The sequence below is a fragment of the Kogia breviceps genome, chromosome 14 (assembly GCF_026419965.1).
Source record: "Kogia breviceps isolate mKogBre1 chromosome 14, mKogBre1 haplotype 1, whole genome shotgun sequence".
Classification (NCBI taxonomy): domain Eukaryota; kingdom Metazoa; phylum Chordata; class Mammalia; order Artiodactyla; family Physeteridae; genus Kogia; species Kogia breviceps.
Genome location: NC_081323.1, coordinates 54,426,905 through 54,451,139, shown reverse-complemented (window position 1 = coordinate 54,451,139; position 24,235 = coordinate 54,426,905). Strand labels below are relative to the sequence as shown.

The 24,235-nt window shown below is 55.8% G+C and overlaps 2 protein-coding genes across 17 annotated transcripts in view; one reads left to right on the top strand and one right to left on the bottom strand.

The window, feature by feature from the left end:
* Positions 1 to 18,053, bottom strand: part of TSC2 (TSC complex subunit 2) — a 37,683-nt gene extending 19,630 nt beyond the window's left edge. For 14 of the 16 annotated variants that reach the window (XM_059036375.2, XM_067012828.1, XM_067012826.1 and 11 more), the window contains exons 1-17: positions 17,933 to 18,041; positions 17,242 to 17,408; positions 16,107 to 16,193; positions 14,364 to 14,474; positions 13,422 to 13,566; positions 12,282 to 12,399; positions 11,826 to 11,874; positions 11,283 to 11,408; positions 10,880 to 10,953; positions 9,696 to 9,822; positions 8,739 to 8,882; positions 7,726 to 7,863; positions 6,716 to 6,819; positions 6,206 to 6,287; positions 4,941 to 5,096; positions 4,330 to 4,446; positions 605 to 727 (exon numbers count right to left, since the gene is read on the bottom strand). In XM_059036375.2, the coding sequence (XP_058892358.1) occupies positions 605 to 727; positions 4,330 to 4,446; positions 4,941 to 5,096; positions 6,206 to 6,287; positions 6,716 to 6,819; positions 7,726 to 7,863; positions 8,739 to 8,882; positions 9,696 to 9,822; positions 10,880 to 10,953; positions 11,283 to 11,408; positions 11,826 to 11,874; positions 12,282 to 12,399; positions 13,422 to 13,566; positions 14,364 to 14,474; positions 16,107 to 16,193; positions 17,242 to 17,379 (1,839 nt within the window). In that variant the 5' untranslated portion in view covers positions 17,380 to 17,408; positions 17,933 to 18,041. Of the gene's footprint in view, positions 1 to 604; positions 728 to 4,329; positions 4,447 to 4,940; positions 5,097 to 6,205; positions 6,288 to 6,715; positions 6,820 to 7,725; positions 7,864 to 8,738; positions 8,883 to 9,695; positions 9,823 to 10,879; positions 10,954 to 11,282; positions 11,409 to 11,825; positions 11,875 to 12,281; positions 12,400 to 13,421; positions 13,567 to 14,363; positions 14,475 to 16,106; positions 16,194 to 17,241; positions 17,409 to 17,932 lie in introns of all 16 variants that reach the window. The other 2 variants (XM_059036382.2, XM_059036383.2) reach the window with 2 other exon arrangements.
* Positions 18,054 to 18,059: 6 nt separating this feature from the next.
* On the top strand, positions 18,060 to 24,110 carry NTHL1 (nth like DNA glycosylase 1). The gene is made up of 6 exons (XM_059036384.2): positions 18,060 to 18,253; positions 19,500 to 19,738; positions 20,277 to 20,447; positions 21,358 to 21,517; positions 23,706 to 23,811; positions 23,892 to 24,110. The coding sequence occupies exons 1-6, from the start codon at positions 18,115 to 18,117 to the stop codon at positions 24,013 to 24,015; spliced, it is 939 nt and encodes a 312-aa protein (XP_058892367.1). The 5' UTR covers positions 18,060 to 18,114; the 3' UTR covers positions 24,016 to 24,110.
* The last annotated feature ends 125 nt before the right edge of the window (positions 24,111 to 24,235 follow it).

Below are 24,235 nucleotides of genomic sequence, written 5' to 3'. Positions count from 1 at the left end.
CCATGCATGGCCTCCTCCCTCAGAACCCGTGGAGGCTGTGACATTCCCACAAAAGCTGGGTAACGCAGCAGGCTCTCACATCCGGGGCAACAGGGGGAGTGGACATATTGAACCTGCCTAGGCATCATCGCACGGCCCTGGTATAGACAGCAGAGCTCTGTTCAGGACACTATCACTTCCCACAGCTATTGGTGGGTCATTTAACTGGGCTCCCCAAACGACAGGGGGCTGCCCCATTGGGCGGACGCTCTGAAAAGGACCGGGGCTTCCATCCCAGCGCCCTCTGCTCATCCTGGTGCCAGCTCCCATGGTGGGAGCTCAAACCAGTATGCCCTGCCCTGCACCCCCGCTGCCAGTCACTAACAGACTCCGTGGCACCAGGGGTCTGGGGCTCCAGAGCAATTCCCTTTCTCTGCCCCCATCTCAGGCCGCCATGTGACTGAGAGGCATGCAGACCACAGGCAAAGGAAAAAGCAGCAGGTCCTGGGGAGGACGCAGCCACAGCTGGTGCTAAGAAGGGAACAGTCTGCTGAAGACCCCTCCAGCCTGCAGCCACTGCCTTCACCAGGCCGGATGCAGCTGCTGGGTGCCCCAGGGAACATACCTGCAGCCGGATGCTGCTGGCAATGGGCAGGGTGTAGGTGTGCTTGTAGTGGAGCTGGATATGGCTGACAAGCGTCTCGTACACACGTGTGGCGTGGCTGGCAGGCAGGGCATACAGCTTGGTCTGCAGGGAGAGCATGCTGGTCACTGCAAGGGCAGGAGGCCAAACTGCAGCTGGGGAGTCAGCACCTTGATGCCCAGGGGGAGAGGCCAGGCAAGCACTTTGGAGGTAACTGGCCGCACCCACTACTCTTTAAAATGTACAAACATTTCAAGCCACCAACTCCACTTTGGGGCTTTACCCCACGGGTACGCCCATATGTGCCCACCCTTGGTGAGGGCAAAAACCCAGAAACAGCCACGTATCTGCAAAAAAACCAGAAACAGCCACGTATCTGTGTTATCAACAGGGAACCAGTTAATGAATCAGAGAAACCTGCCCAATGGCGCACAACACAGCAACACATGACAGGATCCACGTGCACCAACAGAGCACCTTCTCGATGCCACGAGGCAAAGCGGGAGAAACCAGGGGCAGAGCAAGGCGGGAGGTGTGCTTCCTGAGGGGTTATAAAGGGGATAATTCCCCTAGCTGCTGGGGCTGTTATTAATCCCACGGTGAGCCCATCTCCCCCACCTCTGCAAGGTCAAGAGCACCTCCTGACAAGCGAGGCTACGGGAGGCCAGGTGTGAGAGTTCGTGGTGCTGCCAGCAACCTGGTTTTGGGGGCAGGGGTTAAGGGGTGGTGCTGGGGCAGGAGGGACCCAAGGTACTCAGCTACAGCCAGGGGTCCCCTTTGTGGTACTCTGAGCCTTGGAGGAGAGCAGTGCTTCAAAAACGTATCACTGATGTTCTTTTTATTTACTTATTTATTTTGAATTTTTCAATTTTATTTTACTTATTTTTTTTATTGACATTCTTTTTTTTTTTTTTTTTTTTTTTTGTGGTACACGGGCCTCTCAGCGTTGTGGCCTCTCCCGTTGCAGAGCACAGGCTCCAGACGCGCAGGCTCAGCAGCCATGGATCACGGGCCTAGCCGCTCTGCGGTATGTAAGATCTTCCTGGACCAAGGCACGAACCCGTGTCCCCTGCATTGGCAGGCGGACTCTCAACCACTGCACCACCAGGGAAGCCCATATTGATATTCTTTTTAAAGAAAAAAATGATTAACAGAGTGGTGTCTCTTTGGTTCAAAAACAATATAGGGACTTCCCTGGTGGTCCAGTGGTAAATGCAGGGGATGCGGGTTCAATCCCTGCTTGGGAAACTAAGATCCCACATGCTGCAGGGCAGCTAAGCCCATGTGCCACAACGACTGAGCTCGTGCGCCTCAACCAGAGAGACTGTGTGCCACAAACTACACAGCCTACGCACTCTGGAACCCACGCGCCACAACTAGAGACAAGCCTGCGCGCCGCAACAAAGAGCTGACACAGCCCCCAAAATAAATTAATTTTAAAAAAAACCATAAAAGCATTATCCCTGCCTTCCACAAAAAACAAAAAACAGGGCTTCCCTGGTGGCGCAGTGGTTGAGAATCCGCCTGCCGATGCAGGGGACACGGGTTCGTGCCCCGGTCTGGGAAGATCCCACATGCCGTGGAGCGGCTGGGACCATGAGCCATGGCCGCTGAGCCTGCTCGTTTGGAGCCTGTGCTCCGCAATGGGAGAGGCCACAACAGTGAGAGGCCTGCCTAGCACCAAAAAAAAAAAAAAACACACAAGGGAGAGGGGAGGGAGTTGGACACCATGCTTGACAAAGCACAAGCATCTCAGGAAGCACACCCATGGACTCGGGCAGCCGCTGCTCTGCCTCCCCATTTTGGTGGGAAGAAAAGACAGAACCGAACTTTTTGCTACGTTTATGCTGTTCACGTGTTTTAACTGGACGTATATATTACTTTTTAATTACAAAAAAAGAAAAATGAAAACAGGCTGGCCCAGGACTTTGCTCAAGTAGTAAACACCTCGATTCTGTGGCACCAGGTCGCCAGGGCTCGATTTCCAAGTGAGGGCAATAGACCATCTCTTCTTCATTCTCCGTATAGGCTTCTGGGTTCATCCGGGCCACAGGGCTCCCCACGACCCCTCAAGTCAGGGCACAGGGAGCAAGGGGCTGCTATGGACAAGACACCAAGGAGGTGCCGTCCACTTTTTATCAAACTTTAAACTTCCACACCACATGATAAAAGTCCATCACGTATAAACACGACGGAAACTGTTCTACCATCAACATTTTACAAAGTAGTTTATGAACCAATTGATTCAAATATTACATTTTACACAATACTGATACTGGCAGGTGACCTTAAGTATAGATAACACCACAATGCTTTGCAAGTCAGTGATCGAGGGCGGTAGCCAGTGGAAGAGCCTGATCGTTGCCCTGCTGGGGACGTAAAGGGACAAGTCCACAGCTCCAGCAAGCCTCAGGAGCCAGGCGGTGACCGGGAGCATGTGAGGACAGCCACCACACAGGACAGCGAGCACGACGTGGCGAGAATAACTGGGAACAGAGAACGTGTGCAAATTGTCTAACTGATGAAGGACCTGTATCCAGGGTATGGAAAGAACCCTTACAACTCAAGAAAGACAAATAACCCAGTTTAAAAATGGGCAAAAGATCTGAACAGACATTTCTCCAAAGAAGATACACAAACGACCCATCAGCACATGGAAAGATGCTCAACGTCATAAGGAAAATGCGAATCAAAACCACAATGAGATTTCATTTCATACCCATTAGGATGGTGATAATCAAAAAAACAGAAAATAAAGAGTGTGAGTGAGGATATGGAGAGAATGGAAGCCTCATCCACTGATGCTGGGAATGTAAAATAGAGCAGGCCCTGTGGAAAACAGCCTGGCTATTCCTCAAACGATTAAGCAGAGTTACTGGCTGACTCAGCAATTCCACCCCTAGGTGGATCCCCTAGAGAAATGAAACACGTGTCCACATAGAAACTTGTGTGAGTGTTCACTGTAGCATGATTCACAACAGCCAAAAAGTGGAAGTGACCCAAGTGTCCATCAACTGATGAATAGATAAGCAAAATATGGTCTACCTGTACAATAAACTATTACTCAGCCACATAAAGAAATGAAGTACCAACATATGCTGCAACATGGATGAACCTTGAAGACATTATGCTCAAAGAAGGATGCCAGACACATGAGGTCACATATTGTGTGATTCCATGTCTATGAAATGCCCAAAATAAGCAAATTCACAGAGACAGAAAGTGAATTAGTGATTGCCAAGGGCTGGAGGTGCTGAGGGGAGAATAAGGAGTGACCGCTAATGGGTATGAAGCTGCTTTGGGGTAAATGTCTCTAATGATGGCTGCATAACTCAATAAATACAACAAAAACCACTGAATCATATACTCTAAATGGACGAACTGTATGATACATCTCAAAAAAGCTATTAAAAACAGACCAAACAACCGTGGGGCCAGAATGGACACCAGCCCTTCCCACCTCAGTGGCTGTGGGGAGACCTGAGGGGGTGGTTCTGGCACTGGGTCGGGAGTGTTTCCCACAGACTGGCTCTGGCTGGGCCTTGTCCACCCTTCCCTGACCTGGTCAGGGCTCTGACCTGGTCCCCCCACTGTAACGAGGAGTTGGGATCACACCCAGACTGCTCTCTGCGACCCCAGGGAATGCCCAGGTCTCCGAGGGGATGTGTCCCTAAAGAGCAGCACTCCAATGAGATGCAGAGGCCCACCTGAAGAATGACCAGGAGTCCCAGGACTGCAGTCTTCACATCCTCCAAGGAGGCCGAGTACACCACCACATCCCTTTCCTCCAGCTCAGGGGGTGGAGAGAGGGAGCGGGCAATCACCTATGGAGAAAAGATCTCTATTTAAATTCCCAACTCTAGGCTCCCTGAGGCAGCAACCATCAGATCTGATATTTTCTACCAAAAAATACTTTCTCCTTTATTTCTCAAGAGGAAAGATGCACTCCCCTCATCCAAGACATGGTTCAGAAACTGCAATGCATTTTGAAATTAAAAGGATGCTGGCTGTGCAGAAGGACAATGTGCCCAAACCCCACTCCCAGCCAGTCTCCCCTGAAGCCACAGAGCCATGTCCCAGGACCCCTGGGCAGCACAGCAGCAGGACAGTGCCAAGCAGCAACAGGCCCAGCCAGACCTCCCAACACCGCCCCATCTCTGCTAGAAGGGAACCCCATCTCAGAGAGACTCAGGCTGTCTCCCTGCAGAGAATGGAGACAGCGGGTCCAAAGAACACTGCTGTCCGCTGGGCTCTGCCACAGAGAGGGGTCCTAATGGCAGCCCAGATGCCCCAAGCCCCAGGTCCAAGAGGCTCTCACCTTCTCAATGATGTCCAGCAGGCTATTAAAGTGGTGGGTGTGGCAGCCTTCAGCCAGATCTACCAGCAACTGGGTGGCCAGCTTTCGGACTTGGTGGTCTTTATCCTCCGGGACGTGGGAGAGCTGTGAGATGACCACTAAGTTGATCAGCTCCTCCTGCACCAAGCACAAGAGAAGCCAGGTGAGCCACTGGCCATGGCCAAAACTCACCTAACACACCGTTAAAGACTTGGGACAACTGTGGCGGGGTGTGCGAGTGCCTGAGAGGCCCAGGCCCCTTCCAGGGCACTCTGTGCATCCCCTTGGCTCAGGAGAATGACGACGACTACACGTTGGCCCAGCCAGGGCATGGGCCACGGGCTCAGACTCAGACGTGATGCAGCAGTGAATGTCCCCGCTCCCTCTCTGTCATTCAACATCACAATTAAGAAGGATCCCATGTGGAGGGCTCTCTGCATGTGTGCCCTGGGGATAGAAAGACCTCGTCCCTGACATCACAGAGCCCACTATAATGGGGCAGCAGGACGAGCGCTTTCACGGAAGCAGGTACAAAGCGCTACAGGAGCAGAGAGCAGGACAAGAGCGACCCCAACACGAGGGATTCAAGAACCCAGAGGGCTTCCTAAAAGAGACAGCACTGAGCTGGACCTGAAAAAGAGTGAATTCCAAGGGACAGAAATGCAGGGAAAGGGAAGGCTGAAAGGGTACGAGGGGTGGGCAGGTCCTAGGGATACCAGGCATTCCAGCGAGGCCTCGGTGAGGAAGGTGCTGGGAAGCGAGGGGAGATGCAGAGCCCGAGCGCATCTCCTGGAGAAGACAGCCCAGTGGGCAGGGGCCACTGCCGTTTCTGAAACAACAGGCCCTGGCTGCAAACCTAGTGAAGGATGGACTGGAGGGCAAGAAATGCAGTAGAGAGGTTGGTAGGGGCTGGCACCACCCTGGCATCTGGTGATCAGCCCAGAGCCCGGAGGATGAGTGTGATTACAAAAATGAAAAGAAAATGTCCCCACGCAAGAGGGCAGGGACTATGCCCTCCTGGCCGCTCAGCCACAGGCCTGGCAGAAGACACCAAGGGAGGGAGGGAGGGAGGGAGGAAGGGAGGGATGAATGAGGAAACAAAGCCTGCCACAGAGAGGCGCTGGCAGACCCCAGGTCCCAGGCTGACCCCAGGAGGCGTACGGTGCCCAGAAAGGGCCACGCGCTGCCTCTCAGGCAAGCATCGCCCTGCATGGCTTGTGGAGGCCACCCTCGCACCGGATACATACCTCATAGAACTGCCTGTTGATGAGCAGCACGAAGGACAGGACGTCCAGCACCTTGATACGCACAGCGCTGCGCAATTCGTTCCTGGGGGCAGGGGCACACCTGCTGGGGCTGGGCGGGTGCACCAGCCACCGGCCTCACCCTCTGCCAGCCCAAGCAGCCCAACCTCCAATGGCTTCCCAGGGGATCCAGCCCCCAGATCCACCCGCCCCCGTGTCAGGCGAGACTGACTCCGTATCCTCCCCGCGTGGGGCCCAGCTCAGCAATATCCAGACCAAGGATGGGGTAAAGGGGCAGAGAACCTGGCCCTCAGAACTGGCCTCTTTCTCGATGACCACTCCACAGGAGGGAGTAAGCACAGAGGCCTCAGAGGACTCTGTCCTCTGGAAGACAAACCCTTTCCTGCTCAGTGAGAATTGTCACTTTCAAGAATCGCAAAGGCAAGTGCTAACTCTCAGTGTCCTGCCTGCAGTGCAGACACAGGGTCAGGCTGGCCTCCAGAGGCTGCCTACCTGAAAAATCTCTCCATCAGTAACTGCAGGTTGTGAATCCAGCCATCCTTTGCTGGATGGATTGACTGAGCCCTGTAGGTTATTAAGTTTAAGAGGGAGGACTCCTGTCAAAAGAAGAAAGACCTGGAGTGAATGAGCCGCTCTGCCCTTCCAGAGGTTTTTTGATAAATATGGCCCTATGCTGCTGGCCCAAGAGACCAGCCACCCCGAGGCCCAGGTAGGGAGCCCACACGATATAGGCCCTGCTGGCAGCAGTGAAGATTCATTTAAAACCCACATAACGTACTTCCCTGGTGGCACAGTGGTTAAGAATCTGCCTGCCAATGCAGGGGACATGCGTTCGAGCCCTGGTCCAGGAAGATCCCACATGCCGTGGAGCTACTAAACCCATGTGCCACAACTACTGAGCCTGTGCTCTAGAGCCTGTGCACCGCACCTACTGAGCCCACTTGCTGCAACTACTGAAGCCCACATGCCTAGAGCCCATGCTCTGCAACAAGAGAAGCCATCGCAGTGAGAAGCCCATGCGCCATGACGAAGAGCAGCCCCCGCTCGCCACAACAAGAGAAAGCACGCGCGTGCAGCAACAAAGACCCAACGCAGCCAAAATAAAAAAATAAAACCCACATAAAAGCCTTGCATCAGGCTGAGCCCTTCTGGCACCAGGACTGCCTGCCTTTCAGGGAGCAGATATGCTGAGCATGAAGCCAACTGGCCCCTCCCTCCGCGCAGGTGGGAGGAAATGGATGCTTAGGCTGTGATGTGCTCTCACAGACCCACACACATCCAGCCTCCTGACGGCCCGGCAGACTTCCCTGCTGGAGCACAAATCCCAGGGGAGCAGAAACCTGCCAGGGATTTTACTTCAAACTCATGGAAAACTTGCCTCCAGACCCACACAGCCAGACCTCTGGGAGCTGAGCAGCCCCTCCCCTCCCCCAGCAGCCTGACGTAAACCACCCTCTTGCCTGAGCACCAAAGGCCCCATTGTGTTGGAGAGGTGGTCTTACAGGCCTCTGGTCTGCACATCTCTCAACGAGCTCAAAGTATCTCTCCTGCGAGCCGTGGAACTCATTTTGATCACACAGCTCTTCCACCGTGGTCAGCAGGTCGTGGACGATGGCTCTGAGCTCTGGGCTGTCCAGGCTCTGCAACATGAAGGCACGGTTACACAGGAGGGATCTCAGCTCCTTTCAAGGACTCGGCATCCGAGTCCTCAGCTCAAATGAGCTGAATCCAGACACCCCCTCAGGTCCTCCCACTGGGCAGGGGGCACGAGTGCTATTCCTGCCCACTGGGGAACGGTGGGGCCCAAAGAGTCCTGGCTGTGCCCACACGGCAGGCCTCCACTACCAGTGTGTTCACGCCTCCCTCAGGCTCTCGCATCTTCTGGAGGCCCCAGAGGTGTGGCCTCCCAGACCATCACTCCAAGATGAAGCACTGCCTGACCAGCTGGTTGTGACAATGGTCTGGCCCAGCAGCCACCCGAGGGACAAGAACCCAGGCCCTGCTGAGTTCCGGTCCTTCCTCCCACGGGCCTGCCTGGCTGCCTAGAGCCCGTCCCAGTACCCCAGCCCCAAGCCCATGCTATATGTGGCCTCATCTCATCTGCAGCCCCTGCACCAGCACATCCTACTTCCTGCTACAATCAACGCCCTCCTCCAAAGTTCCACCAACTGCGGGCAGCATTCGAGACACTTTGGGAACTGTCTTCAGGGTCCACTTGCAGGCCATGGAGGCCACCTGGCGTGTTACTCTCTCGATCTTGATCGACACTGCCCCCCACCCCCCTTGCTCACCTATTACATAGTCCTGCTCCAACTGACAGAGGGGATTTGGGAAAAACAGCCGTCTTCAGTGGATGGTGAGTTGCCACCCAAGAACCATCAGAGAACACAGCCCAGCAAGCCCTGAGGGAGGGCCCTGGAGGGGCGGGGAGCTACCCCCATGGGTCCACGCCCCCCAGGAAGGGGCCCTCTGGCCAACGGGTCCGCTGTCTCAGTTCTCCCTGTGCCCACCTCACCTGGAGCTGCTGAAGCAGGCGTTCAACAATCTTCAGCAGGATGTCCCATGTCACGGCCTGGAGCTCCCTCCGGTACTTCTTGATGAGTCTGGTTATGGAGAGGACGATCTCATAGGACACCACCTCGTTCGGACAGGTCATGGCCTGGAACACGGCCCGGGGGGCACACAGCATCAGCCCTTTCGTGTTCATGCACAGGAAGCCCCAGCACGTCGCCCTTGGAACCTAGCATGAGATGCCTCGCTCCCATGCACGTCTCACGGGCCACAAAAGTAGTATCTCAGGAACCCAGAAGTGTGTTTTCTATGCTGGCTCCAAAGGGCCTGACATAGCCAGACCATTCACTTCAAATTCTGGGCCCCTGGCTTCCTGGCCTAGAGGAACCTGAAAGCTACCCTGATGCAAGCAACGCGCAGAGAGCACACCCTCCACTGCCCAGGAGTTGGGGTGTGGCCAGAAGGACCCCGTTAGGGGCAGCTGGGACATGACACAGCTCATCTGCTTGTCTGGTAAGATGAGGATGGTATGATTGCCTCAGCTCACCAGGCTGCCATGACGGCTACATGAAAACACGCAGTGCTCCGAACTCCACCAGGCACGGTGGAAACACAAGCTATTATCGCTGGCCTCATTCTAGAGCAAGAGCAAGTTTGCCACTTGACCAAGGAAACTGTCAAAAGCAAGCATGTCACTATCCCCAGGGGGAATCTTGAGCAGTCCTGATGCTAATTTGTAGAAAATGAAATTCATAAAATATTTGCTTGAGAATAAAACCTTCAAAGGCCTTACATTGCAACCCTACTTGCAAAGCAAGTGACTGCACACGTTCCCCCCATGCGCCCCCCACCTTCTGCCCCTGCAGCAGACTTCCCATCTGACAGGCCTGTCCCCACTGGGTGGGGCTGAGGTGAGCTTTCCCACCCTCGCCAGCTCACTGTGGTACAGAAGCCAAGTTACCTCATAAAATGACGGCAACACAGATGTTGGGGAGTTCTTGAGGGAGTAGAGCCGGTGGGCTCCCCAGAGAGCCATGCCAACAAAGAACACAGCTCCTCTCAGCAGTGGGGCGTCTTCCATGTAGGCTCTGAAAGCATTCCCCAGGAAGACGGGATATAAGCAGGGCCCAGCCCAGCATCTACCCAGGCTCCTGGCAGCCTCCCCGGAGGTCCCTACACTTATGAGGCAGAAGCAAAGCTGGGGAAGTGGGCTGGGCAGGGGACACGGGCCAGCAGCAACTGTGTGATTCATTCACGCATCCGCTCAACAGCCCTCAGCATCATGGTGCTGACAGCCTAGGAGACACAGGTGTGAACCAAAGGATCACGTAAATAAACACCAAGGTTCCAACTCAGATTACAGCTAAGAAGGAAAGCCATGGGATACGAAAGCAGACCTGCTCAGGGCGATCAGGGAATCTAACCGCAACACTACAATGTCAAGGACACTCAGGGAAATTCAACCCAGGTGGAAGAACATTTCAGTAAGATGAAAGGTATGTGCAAAGGCCCTGGGTGGGTGGCAGAAGGGCAACATGGTGGGAACGAGAAGCTCACAGGCTGAACAGGGCTGGACCATCTAGGCCTTGCCATTTGGTTTTTATCCTGAGAGCACTAGGAGCCAGTGCAGCTTCAAGCAAAAAGGGACACAGTCAGATCTGTGCTGGAAAAACTATGTGTGGCTGCTGTGTGGAAGAATGGACTTCAGGAGGCCAAGAGTGGGTGCAGGAGAGCAGTGAGGAGGTGAGAGCTGAGGGGGAGGGCCCAGGAGTGGACAGACGAGCCATCTCAGGGGCAGAAGGAACACCACCTGAGACGGTCTGGCTGTGGGAGATGAGGCAGGGCCTCGTGACAAGTGGGTGGTGAGACAGCCCCACTGGAGAAGGTCCGCGTGTGGGAGGGAGGTCGAGAGCTCAGTTTTGCATGTTCTGACTTTACTGGCAGGAGGAAGAGAGGACAGGCGACCAGTAGCGTAAGATGTTAGCCCTAAATCAGGGCTCGCTTCTGGAGCAGCCACCCCACCAGAACAGGAAGCTCCGCGTCAGCCTGTGCCAAGGCATAGGGCCCACAAAGGGAGCCTCCTTGAGGAGGCCCTGAGGCCACCAAGCCACCCTCACCCATTCCGGCTGGGCCACCCGCACTCGCCTGTCCTCCATGATGCGGCACATATGGTAGATGGCGCTGTGGCCCAGGTGGGTGCCCAGGAGATTGCGCATCAGCTGGGAAGCAAGACGCACCGTCATTAGACTGACAAACACGAACCCGGGGCCTCACACGGCCACCACTCTGAAGCCCTCCACGTCCAGCTGCTCTCCACCATCTCCTCCCGAACAGGGGCAGCTGAGTTCTCAAAATGCCACCAAAACCCTGACCTCAGCTCAGCCACTGGGAAAATGCCACTGGCTTCCCCTCAACAGGCCATTGTCTGGCCGCTCCGAGAATAAGACGGCTATTCATTGAGGACAAGATGGCCCTTGTCCTGTCCATAAGCCTGGCTTATCACTTAATCCGGGCAAGAACTCTGCAGGATGAGAGTTTAAACCTCTACCTTCCAGCAAGGCTCACAGAGCTCCTTGACATTGATGGTGCGGCAGAGGGTGACAATGAACAGGGGAAGGCTCTCGGCCGGCAGGCAGTTGTAGCAGACCACGGCGTCCAGCACCTGCAGAGAGACCTGGTGGGGCGGAAAAAGAGTCAGGCCAGCCCTGCCTCCTGCTCACAGGGAAGTGACACCCCCAGCTTCCTCCACTGACCATCCTTTGGTCAGCAATGACTGCCCCTCCCCTCCGTCAAAGCAGTCTTCCTGGGAACCAGAGAGTGAGCAAGCATCTGGGAGGCACTTTTACATCCCAGTCACAGTGGGTTATCCCATCATGAACTATGACCCCACAACAGATGTCATCCAACCGCCCTTACTTACAGAAGAGAGTCCTGAGGCTCAGAGAGGTCAAGCAGCTTGCCCAAGGCCACACAGCCAGTGAGGGGCAGCACAGGGCTTGACCCCAGGGCCTGAGGTCTCAGTTGCTACGCCATCCAGCCTGCCCAGAAGGACAGTGAAAGGGACTGTCCCTGGACGGGGGCAGCTACTGACCTCTATGTCCACGGAGGACACGGTCTGGACGCACAGCAGGCAGATCATGCTGTGGGAGGAAACACAATGTCAGCTGAGAGAACACTTCCCAGAGGCTGGGTGGCTCCGTTTTACTTCCTGGTTCCTCTACAAAGTCAGTTAAAAAAAGTGGATCATCCTCCCTCAGGGCTCCCCTCACCCAACCACTGCTCAGCGCTGAGTGTAGAGCACCAAGACCAAGCCTCTGCCCACAGGGTTTCATAGTGTTTCGAACAAATGACAAGTAACAGTAAACAAAACATCAGATAATATCACACATCTGCTACAAACATTATGTGGAAGGTGGCTTTGGCCACTTCCAACTTCTCCATTTATTTGATGGTTTTAACAGCTTTATTCATTCTATAGAGCTAAACTGCAGAAACAAGACAGCAGCACTGTGATCAGTGCATGTTACTGATCACATGTTTTTCTTACTGGACCATGGATGCGATATATTCATCGAGGTAACAGCTGTTGAATTTGATCAAGTTCACAAGCACCAGAAGAAATTCTGAGGACAGGCCGATGTCCATCCACTGCAGGACAAACTCAGCTAGGGGAGAAAAAGAGGAGAGCAATGTCCTTCCTACTCACCTCCTCCCCAGGAAAATGAGTCCCCATCACATTCACTGCTGGAAACAGCATCATTTGTCCCCACGGAATGAAAGGCAGGCCAGCACGAGGCCTATGGAGGCTCAGCTGGAGCCCGAGCAGGTCAGCATGTCATGGACTCTGGAATTCACCAGCTCCCAGGATGCATGAAGGGGTGTGAGCTGAGGCAGGGGCAGCGTTTGCGCATTTGATGCTCAGACCCCTGACCCCAATGCTGGGGGTGCAAACACGGGGCAAGTGTCTAGGAGGCCCCCATCCCCACAGAGAATCTCTCAAAGGAGACACAAGCAATGCTTGGTTGCCAGAAACATAAACATGGACAGAAAAGCTAACCACATTCTCACTGTCAGCACCTGTTCTGGAGGTGGACCAACGGCTGAGGCCCATTTCTGACAGAACAGCAAGGCCCAAGTCAGATTTACTTCTTCCTCTGCCTTCCTCTTCTCCCCACAGCAGTGACATGAAATCTCAAGACTCATGGAAACCTCACACCATAAGGATGACAGGGAGGATGGCCACCAAAGGGAAGGGCTAGGAGGCCAGACCGGGCATGAAAAGGGCAAGGAGGAAGACGCAGCGAGGCAGCCCCAGCCCCCTCAAAACCTCAGGGCACTCTGGATAAGACCCAACCTGAGGCCTGGGTCAGCAGCACGCTCTCCCAACAGCAAAACGCAGACCACCTCCTGCCTGCCTAAAAGGCACATCTAGGCCCCACTCTCCAGGGATTCAGAGCCAGCCTGTCTGGAGTAAAGCCCAGACTCTGCATTTTTAACAAGCTCCTGGGGAGATTTGGGCGGCTGATCCTGGTTGCACACAGATAAGCAGACCAGTGTGTTGCAGCGCCCTCTGTAGGCCACCCCTGTGAACTGCAGCACTCCCTCTGGGCCCAACAAGCCTTCCTGCATCCCATATTAAATTTGATCACCAAGGCCAGAGAAACGTCACACCCAAAGTGGCACCCACCCAGCTCTTCTTCCAAGTAGGTGATGTGTCTCCCATTGTCCGTGAGGGCCTTGAAAACTTCCAGTCTCTCGTGGAGGTCTTCGTTAGAGGGGTAATCCTTGATGACCTTAAAGAAGAGGGCCCTGAGAACGCCCAAGCGGTCCCCCTGAAGACAAAACCATCGGGTCAGCAGTCCCGCCAGGATCCCCCTGGGTTTCCCAAGCAGCTGTGAGAAGTCCAAGAAGTGCCGTGGGCTCCAAGACTCCCAACCCTGGGGCCCTTTCTCCCTCCCCGAGGAAGTGGCTGTGAGGGACTAACTGGGTAGGGGATCAGGCGCATTGGTCATCATTTGACCAGTGTGTGTGTGGAGCACCTACTACGCACCCAGGTCTGGGCACACAGCAGGAGCCAATGCACCCACCCTCGAGGGTGATAGCCACCTAACCAAGCTAAGAGTGGGGACTTCTCTGAGCAGTGGGGTGTGAAGGCATAACAGGCCAGGAGGAGAGAAAGCCTTCCAAGCAGGAATGGCGAGAGGTGGCCTGGGTGTTCCACCATGGCAGGAGTACGGTGAGCAAAGGGCAGGAGCCCACAGTGAGGGGCAGGAGGTCAGTGAGAGCAAGAAAACAACAGCTCACTCGTGCAAGGAGCCATTCTCATCATTTTGGGTGAACTGCCTCATTTACTCCCCAAAACGTCCCAGAAAAAAGGGAATGACAAGCATCACCACTTTAGAGGAGAGGAAGTGGAGGCTCGGGGGCTCCAGTGACTTGCCCAGGGTCACGCAGATACTAGAGGTGACACCAGCACACCCACTCGGGCAGTCCAGCTGCAGGTCCCCTGGGAACCAGCAAACCTGTGCCTGGTGCTCTTGCCAAAGACGAGGGTCTAAGCATGGCTCGCGGGAGCAGTCAGCACGTGGCCCGCCCCAGCTCCCCCCAGGCACAGAGCGGCCACCCTTACCTGTCCCTGCACGATGGCCTTCAGCAGAGCCAGCACCGCGTGCCGGGCCTCTGGCGGCCGCTCTGGCTGCAGCAAGTCCGAGACGGCCTTCCAGAGTGCTTCCACCGCGTGCTGCCCGGCAAAGAAGGGACAGGGATTGGTGTGCTGGCCCCTCAACTTGAGGGACAGTTCCATGGGCAAAGGACAGAGCAGAACAACATGGTCTTTTTACTTAGAACTCACTCCTCTAAAGCTCTCATGCACCTGTCACAGACCACAGCAACCACGAGCCTGACAAGGGGAACAGCTCCAAGCTACTTTGAACCCTCACAGGTCCCTTTAACCCTCACCAGGCCATGGTCTGAGGGGAGGGAGGAAAGCAGGAAGGCCAGGGAGGCTGTCCTGGCTGCCCCCAGAGATCAGCAAGGAGTCTCTGAGAGCTTGCTCAAGCTCCATGGGAAAAGCCACTGGAAGAGTCTCAGAACCAGAAGTACCACAGCGGTGCCCGGGCCTGCAGCCTGACCCAGAAATTCCATGCTCTGGATCTCCCCTGTGTAAACAAACCAGCTTCGGGCCACTCAATACCCCACCCCAACCCTGCCTCTGCTGCCTGGCTTGACTTGCTAAGAACTCTGTCCAGGCTTCTGGAATCTGCCTCCTAAGTCCACCCAGCCCACGAGGGAGCTGCTGGGTGCTTTCCCCTCAGCTCCCAGAATCAGTCTCTCTTGTGTCAGCTTCCCTGTTCCACGTTAACCATCCCTGACTCCCTCCAGCCAGAGTTTCCAGACCACTCACCCTTTCCCCGGGCTCACTCCTCTTAAGAGAACTAAAATGTCTTTTCAGTGTTGTCTGACCAACATTATTCGGTCATACGCTGGAATACACTGGAAGTTTTACTTCCTTTGTTCCATTCACAATACTCCTATTGATGCAACCTAAGCCACAAGAGCACACAGACACTGAGCCGTGGACTACTCCAGCCTCTTAGGCCTATCTGTCTATTCACTTGATGGCAGCTCTGACATGGCTCCCCTTTCTGTACTTATTGTACACAGACAACTTTAAGAACATAGATGCCTATCCTCACATTTATCCCTGGTCATGTGCAGCCTGCACGTTTCAGATGACCTGCAGAGGACGTAGTGGTCCCTCTCCCCCTGAGCAAATCTGAACCCGCCAGGTATGAGACCCATGTTTCCTCCTGTGTCACTCACACAAAAGTGGGTTGAGGCGAGAGCAGAGCCCTTGAGGAACTCTAACGGCAGGCAGCTTCTCACTCCGTCCACAGGACATCAGGAGACAGCCTAGAAGTATTTGCCCAAAACAAATACTCCTACGTCTGTGAGGCTGCTTAATACCACCCAAATCTCTCCCAGAAAGACAGAGACTGGTGTGCCTGGGCTTGTTCTCAGTGAAACCACATGCTCTCCTGACATTCCCCTATTTTTCCTTCCTGCGAATCTGTAACATGAGAGGACAAGTGAGCGTGCGGTTCTGTAAGCCACCACAAAACCGCTTTTGGATCTTCTAAAAGAGCCTAATCCCCTTGCTCCCCACCTCCACATGTGACTGGCCTCTCAGGGTTATGCTCAGGACATTTCCAGAAGCCTCCTCACCGCTAAGATGAAGACTAAATTTCCCTCAAATGGTGCATATCAGTTCATTAGTGAAGTCAGCTGTCAACTCTGCTCCTAAAAAGAGCCAAATCAGGCTTTAATGCAGCTCACATGAATCTCTCCAGGCACCCAACCGAGACACACCCACCTCTTCAAATTTCTTCGTTTTGGCAACCTCACAGATCTGCCCTATCACCCGGATGCGATTGTTGAGGCCACATTCAACACTCAGCTCCTGGAGAGATGAAAGAAGGAAAGACCAGTGCTCAGACACCAGGTCTCCTTACCTGCCAATCACAGAGCACTCTAGGAACTGCCCTGCCTTTCCCATGCTGGAGACCCACAGCAGAACCTTCTGAAACCAAGAATCACCAGAGTTGACTAGTCCACCTTAGGGGAGTAAGAACAATTTTTCTTCCATAGCTGCACTTTTTTATTGAAATAAAATTCACATATGATAAAATTCACCACTGTAATGACTTTAAGCTGTATAATCCAGTTTTTACCATACTCACAGTGCTTGCAACCAGGTCCACGAATTCCAGAACATTTTCATAACCTTAAAAAGAAGCTTCACTCCCCATTCCCTCCTCCCCCCAGGCCCTGGCAAAGGCTAATCTACTTTGTCTCGATGGATTTGCTTATTCTGGACATTTCATATATATGGAATCATACGTTATGTGGGCTTTTGTGATTGGCTTCTTTCACCTAGTATAATGTTTTCAAGGTTCATCCATGCTGTTGCATGTTATCAGTGCTTCACTCCTCTTTTTGGCAAATACTACTCCATCGTATGAAGGCATCACATTTTGTTTAAACCTTCACCAGTTGATGAGCATTTTGGTTGTTTCTGAATGGGAAACTTTACAAGTGCAAACATTCAACATTATTTATGGGTAAAGCACTGAGTAGGCACGTCTGTGAGATTCCAACATAGACAAAAAAGTGAAGCCTTACTTCTCCCAGGAACTCACACATTACCAGTTACCCCTGGCCATAACCCTAATCACCTGTGGAGACCATGGCCTTTAGGTCGTCTAGTAAAATAGGTTTTCTTGCATCAACATCTGAATACTAACTCAGGTGTGCTGGACCAAGTCGCCAAGATCCTGACTTCCTGAATTTCCAGAGAAAAGGCACATATGTCACCATGGTACTGGGGACAGCAGCCCCACAGACAGTCACCAGCATCCCATGTTGCACAGAACCTGGTGACAGACCAAACTCAGCCTTCCCTGCACCTCCCACTAAGCTAGCAGAGAAGACCCAGGCAGCTCACTCACTCTCAGGATTTCCGCCGTAATGATAAACTCCGTCTGTTTGCCCTCTGCAGACCTGGGATTTGGCCTTGGAGTTCCCAGTCCCAGTAGAATCTTGAACTTCTCCTTCAAGCCTGAATCTTTGCTTGCTGGCTTGGCCATGCTGGGCAGGGACGCATCAGAGGACTCCTCTGTGCCGACAATGAGACAGAGATCTCAGGGACGGCTCCACCCACCTGCCCCGCCGCGGACCGCCGCCCGCCCGCGAACCCTAGGTCTCCGGTGGGCACGACCTTTCTTCACTCCCACAGCCCCCGAGAGAATTCCACCACAGCCAGACGCGGTCCCGGCCAGAAATAAACCCGGAAAATGCCAGGCCGTCCGCCCGCCTCAGTGTATGGAGTGAGGGAGAGGAACTGGGGCCGGGGGCGGCCGCCGCGGGTCCAGGGAGCCCTGACGTTTGCCATCTCTCTTCTCCCCGTGTGGAGGAGGACTGTCGGGGGACGCTGGGGGCAAGGACCCTCTCGCACCCGCCATGAATAAAAACCAAGGAATGCTTGGAGCTCCAGAATCAGGCTGCGGTGGGCGCGCCCGAGAGCCGGGCCTGACACTGCGGGGGTCCGCCCCCACGGCCTCAGTGCCGAGCAGGCCTGGAGAGGCAGCCTTCCCCGCTGCCTCGTCGGAGTCGGCGGTCAGGACTCCTCGAGCCACTTACCACTCCCCGCGCCCGCAGCGCGCAGAGCAGTCCCGGAGCCAAGAACCGAGCACACCACAGGCCACAAGCCGCCGCCGGAAGCGCGTCCTGCACTTCCGGCAGCAGGAGGGCGCCGAGGGCCGCCCTCTGGAGGAAAGGCTGGGCGAGTGTTAGTCACGTGATGGGTCCCGGGGGCCGCCGGGATGTGTAGTCCGCAGGAATCCAGCATGAATGCGGTGGGCGTGAGGATGGTGACCCGCAGCCGAAGCCGGGGACCCGGGGCAGGTCAGCAGGGAAGTAGGGAGAAGCCCGCGCCGCTCCGGAGAGAAGAGGCGGCTGCAGGTAGGGCGAAGAGAGGCGGGGTGGGGGCCTGCAGGAGACTGGGGTCTGGGGCCCTGAGTTCCCGCCCTAAGCTCTTTCCCAGGAGACCGGCTGGGTTCAGGCTTTCCCACCTCCCCCACCTTCGTCCTGTTCAAGAAAGTTCTCCCTGTCCCACTAGCATGCCCTAGGGTACTCCACTTGTGCCAGGCTGATTGCGAGGCAAACCGGCCCTGTCCTCATAGCTGCTTCCAGCTCAGAGGCCCGATGCCAAGGACTCTCCCAGCCAGAAGTTTTCTCCCGCTGCTGCTAGAGGGTGCCTCTGAGAGAAAATGGGAAACGGCGTGGCTTTCCTTACGTTTACGTCGTTATTAGGGATCTACATAACGTCCTTATTAAGGACCTAATTTGAGATTCAGCAGTGGGTGAGAACGACAGGGCCCCTGCCACTTGTCCTGCCTGGAAGTCTGCAGGATTGTCCAGAGGAGGATTCCCACAGACACTCAAAGACCCTAGGGGTAGTCCAGACAAGATGACACACTGGGCAGAAGCATGGCTGGGGGGGGACAGGCACGTGATAATGCCAGCCAGGTAGGCAGGAGCTCTGATGCCAGGACAGAGTTAGGAGTTTTGAACAGGAAGTGACACAACTCAATTCAGATTTTTTTTAAGCAGATATTCATTTTTAATTATTATTTATTTATTTATTTATCTTTGGCTGTGTTGGGTCTTTGTTTCTGTGGGAGGGCTTTCTCCTGTTGCGGAAAGCGGGGGCCACTCTTCATCACGGTGTGTGGGCCTCTCACTATCATGGCCATTCTTGTTGTGGAGCACAGGCTCCAGACACACAGGCTCGGTAGTTGTGGCTCATGGGCCCACGGCATGTGGGATCTTCCCAGACCAGGGCTCGAACCCGTGTCCCCTGCATCGGCAGGCAGATTCTCAATCACTGCGCCAGCAGGGAAGCCCCTCAATTTAGATTTTAGAAAGTTCTCTCTGACAGTGTTGAGACTAGATTGGGGGCACAATGGTGGAGGCTGTTACTTAGTGTCGTCATGTGCTAAAGTGGATTTGGTCAGAGGGCCAACGGCATGAGGAAGGCTGACCTGGCCCGGAGCACATGCTGCAGAGGCCAGAGCACCCGCAGTTGTAGTAGGTGATGGGTGGTTGTTGAATAAATGATGTAGGATGAGATAGCAGGTAGGGCAGCACCCACACCTTTTCCTTACCTGTAGCCCTCACTGAAGGGACCAAGTGGTACTTTTTACAGAAGGTAGGAAAAGCTACAGCCCTGTGAAGCGTCAGCGGAAAGGTCAAAGACTGAATGTGGCCTACGAGGCCTCAGAAGGTGAGAAAGGAGAGGGGGCCGAGCATCTCCAGTCACCAGCCTGGGAGCCTCAGGACTGGCGGCAGCAGCTAGAGAACATCCGGACCATGAGGAGTGGAAAGGACGCGCCCGTGGACCAGCTGGGGGCTGAGCACTGCTATGACCTCAGTGCACCCCCGAAGGTAGGCAGGCACCCATCTGCCAGTGACCCCCTTCTGAACAAGACACTTGCTTCCTTTCAGGCCTTTAGCAGGGGACAGCTGGCACATCATGGGTGTTCAGTAACGTTTGCTGAGAAAGAGAGGGAGTTCCTTACACTTCACTGGCCCAGAGCCTGGTCCTAAGACTAACCTGATTCCATCCCAACTCTGCTACCCAGTGATGGGCCTCAGTTTGCTTGTCTGTAAAGTGGGCAGCAGCATTCTTTGCAAAGCAATAACGATAACAAGAGCAACCAAGGGCTGTTGAGCACTGACATTGTGCCGGGTGCAATTCTGAGTGCAGTAATAATTCTTTAAGCCTCACAGTGATCTTGCAAAGCAGGTGCTGTTATTTTCCACTTAAGTGGAAATAAACCACACACACACCCTTGACCCGGGTGGATAGGAGGCAGATATCCCATATACTGCCTGGGGTGACATGTGCAGATGAGTAAAGGGCTTGGCTGGGCTCAGCACCCAGGACCCGCCCCCACCCAGGTGCCTGTCACTGTGCAAGCAGGTGCGGAGGTACCAGGTGCTGCTGTCACTGATGCTCTCCAGCCAGACCAAGGACCAGGTGACAGCAGGCGCCATGCAGCGGCTGCGAGCCCGGGGCCTGACGGTGGACAGCATCCTGCAGATGGATGACAGCACGCTGGGCACACTCATCTATCCTGTGGGCTTCTGGAGGGTGAGCCCAGCCCGTGGCAAGTGGGGCTGGGGGTGCCACTGGCCTGTGAAATATATCAGACTGAGTGGGCTGTGGGGTGTGGGAGGCCAGGGTGGGCATCCCTGGCCATGGGGGCCTGGCTATGAGTTCCCACTGGAGCACCACCCCGCCCCTGCTGCCCTGACCAGCCCACAGGGGGCCTGGCCATGGGGCCTCAAGTCCAGGCGCTGGAGCTCCTTGGCCTTTCCTGTTTGCAGCCCACCCCTTCCTTCCTCCGCCTCCCTTCCCAGACGCCTGGCCCTTCTCTTCCTCACTAAGGCTGCCCACCCATCTATCCCTTTGTTTACTCCAAGCTTCCCTGGAGTGCACAACCCCTCCCCTCTGGAGTCCCAACAGGCCACAGAGTACAGGGTGGTGGGTGGGCGGGTCTGTTGAAGGCAGCCGGGTGGGTGGGGCTACTTCCCCTTGGCACTGGCATGGGCTGCAGTTCATCAAATGGGTTTTAAATAGCCCTGTCCACTCAGGCACAGGATGGGAACCGCCCGGCTGGCCTGGCGGCTGGTGGGGGAGCCCCAGGCTCCAGCCTTCCTTCCTGAAGGCCCAGGTGCTGTTGAGCCCATCTTTTGGCTTAGCTGGTCCTGCTTAGCCAGCCTAGTCTCTGGTAGGGAATGATGGGGCAGGGAGACTCAAGCCGGACCCCATGCACTTGTCATTGGCCCCAGGCAAGTGGGAGGCAGGGTCTAGGCCTGCATTGGGCCTTCCTTGGGCTCTCCTGCCCTTGGCTTGTTCCCACCTCCTGGGGGGACAGAGGCAAACAGGTGCTTCTGAGTGTGTCCTGGACAGCTGACGGTAGCTCTGGGCACCTGTGGGTTTCTTCTGGGCCTCGTCTTCCCAGGTCGGGCTATAGTCCTGACCTCCCACAATCTTTCAGAACAAGGTGAAGTACATCAAGCAGACCAGTGCTATCCTGCAGCAGCGCTATGATGGGGACATCCCAGCCTCCTTGGCAGAGCTGGTGGCACTGCCAGGCATCGGGCCCAAGATGGCGCACTTGGCCATGGCAGTGGCCTGGGGCACTGTGTCAGGCATTGGTGAGTGGCATACGCCCACAAGGCAGCAGTGGCCGGCTCCAGACTTGCTGGCTGCCATTGAGGTTCCCCACATCCTTGTGACCAGTGACCCCAGCTCAGGTCTCCTCATTCGCAACTCAGCCTGAAGGGTCAGAAAGGTGTTCCCAGCCCAGAGCTAGGCCCACCCCACCCAGAGATGGGTACTAGCAGGAGGAGTTCCTGTTTGCTGAGGAGCTCCTATAGCATGCTGGCCTCTGGGAGAGGCCCTAGATGGACTCGGGTCTGTGCTGCATGAGAGAGAGAGACACTGGGGTAGAAACACTGATGGGGGCATGCAGGGCACCTTTGGAGTTGGCCTGGTCTGGGGCATTTGGGAGGACTTCCTGAGGAGGTGATAATTCAGCCAAGAGCTGAAGGGTGAGGTGGACTGGCCAGGCCAAGAGGAGGAAGTGTATTGCAGGCAGAAGGAACAGCATGTGCAAAGCCGTGAGCTGGGGAAGAGGGCCAGAGCACAAGGCTCTGGAATGAGCATGGGCAGAGGGGGCAGGTGCAGTGCAGACATTGGGACCCCGGGGGAGGAGGAAGCGGCTGGGGGGACCCTTCCTGGAATCCCTATCCTGGGTCCTTGTGTTGCATTCTGGCACTGGAGGAGCTCCGAGTGGAGACAGACCCCTGGGTCGGGGTGGGACTGCTTCCTCAGATCTTTGCCCAGCGAGCGGGGGCTTCTAAGGCTGTACACTACAGGCCCAGCCAGCCCGGAAACCAGGGCTTGACCCATGACCTGCTTGTGTGCTCCCACCGTGGTGCTTCTCAGGGACTCATGCAGAGGAGCCAGGAGAGGTGGTGGGGATCCCCCCAGGGCTTCCAAGGCTTGTGAAGCCTGCCTCCTGGGGTAGGGACCCCTTCCCTGCAGTGCCCGCCAGAGGAGGAGGGCTCTAGCTACCTGATGATGTTGGAGCCCAGAAGCCCTGAAAAGCGGGAGCCCGGCCAGGCGGGGCCAGGGCAGAGCCTCCCTCACTGGGCTCCTGCGGCTGCCAGCCTCTCAGCAGATACTTGAGCTTATCTGGGCGGCTGTCCTCGGCTGCCCGTGTCTAGGAGTGGTCTGGCAGGTCTGTGGGGGAAGGGCCCCCTCCCGCAGCTGGTTGCAGCAGGAAGGAGTGTGGGAATGCTGCCCTATCTGGTTGTCTGTGGGCCAGGCCACCTGCAGGGAGATCCTAGGGAGGGTGGGCCCCACTTCCCAGGGGGTTTCCTGAGAGAAGAAGCCCCCTCGAGGAGAGAGCCAGAGCCATGGGATACAGCAGCCAATCCCAGCTCTGCCCTCCCAGCTGGGTGACCCTGGGCAAGGCACTTGGCTTCTCTGAGCTGGGCCACAAAGCAGGGGAAGTAGTTGCTCCCATTAGAGGCACAGGTGTGCAGAGCCCTCCTGGACCGGCCCACAAGTGTGGTGTGGCCCTGGGCTGGGCTTCTGGGTAACTTAAGGGCACAGTCACCTACATGTTACAGAGAAAGAAACTGAGGCTTGGTGGTGACCCAAGGGTGTGGCTTCTCCATCTACTACTCTCCCCGTGCCCCCGTTATCGTTGTTTGGGGCAGGCCCGAGCCTTTTTCCAGGCAGCCAGCAGCAGGGGAAGTGGGCCAGTGCAGGAACTCGCTTTCTCTTCGGCAGACATGATAGGAGGAGAAGGCAGGGGCTGCATCTGGCTAGGGGAGGGGGCCTCGGTGAGCAGGTGCCCAGGCCAAGCCCCAGGGTGGCCAGCCAGGGGGAGCTGGGGCTCTGGCTGGGTGCACGACAGCTGCACCTGGCTTGGCCGTGCTCCCCGCTCCATCCCTGATGGTGCAGTGGCAGGTGCTGGCTCTGCGGGCAGTGACTTCATGCCAGCCCACTAGGTCAAGCTGCTGCCACCCAGCCTGGCACCCATGGCCGGTGCCTGGGCCAGGAGGCACTGCTGCCTGCACCCCAGGAAAAAGGACCAAGTCCCCTGGATCTGGCTCCAGCCCCTGCCTAGCAGCAGGGATGGCCCATGAGTCTCTCTCAGGCCTGCGCAGTTCTGGGTCCTCCTCAGAAGCAGGCGGAGGTTGGGGAGGTGTGCAGGGGGACTCAGGCTTCAGACTCAGCCCCCCACCAACCCGCACTGGGAGCTGTGGCAGGGATGGGGCAGTCTGGCCCCGTGAGCCTGCCCTGTGTTCACCCTGTCCCGTCTCCAAGCAGCAGTGGACACACACGTGCACAGAATTGTAAACCGACTCAGATGGACCAAGAAGGCAACCAAGTCCCCGGAGGAGACCCGCAGGGCACTGGAGGAGTGGCTGCCCAGGTGTGCAGGGTGGGGGTGGGGCAGGGCGGGCTCCCCTCCCTCTCACCCTCCCTCCACACTGATGGCTTCCACCCTCACAGGGAGCTGTGGAGTGAGATCAATGGACTGCTGGTGGGCTTTGGCCAGCAGACTTGCCTGCCCCTCCGCCCGCGCTGCCAGGCCTGCCTTAACCAGGCCCTGTGCCCAGCTGCACACGGACTCTGAGGGCCTGGGGCCTCTGCCCGGCACCACTCTGGCCTCTTTGTGCCTTTGCTGGGGAGCCATAGCCTGTTTATAATAAAGTTTGGGGGCTGTTTGTAGTTAGGGTCTGGCTGATTTCTACCCCGAGGGGTGGGAGGCAGCATGCTGGAAAGCATGAGCTGTGTTTGCACCGGTGCTCACATGTGTCTGGAACAGGGCTGCCTGGGAGGCCAGGATGGGGACG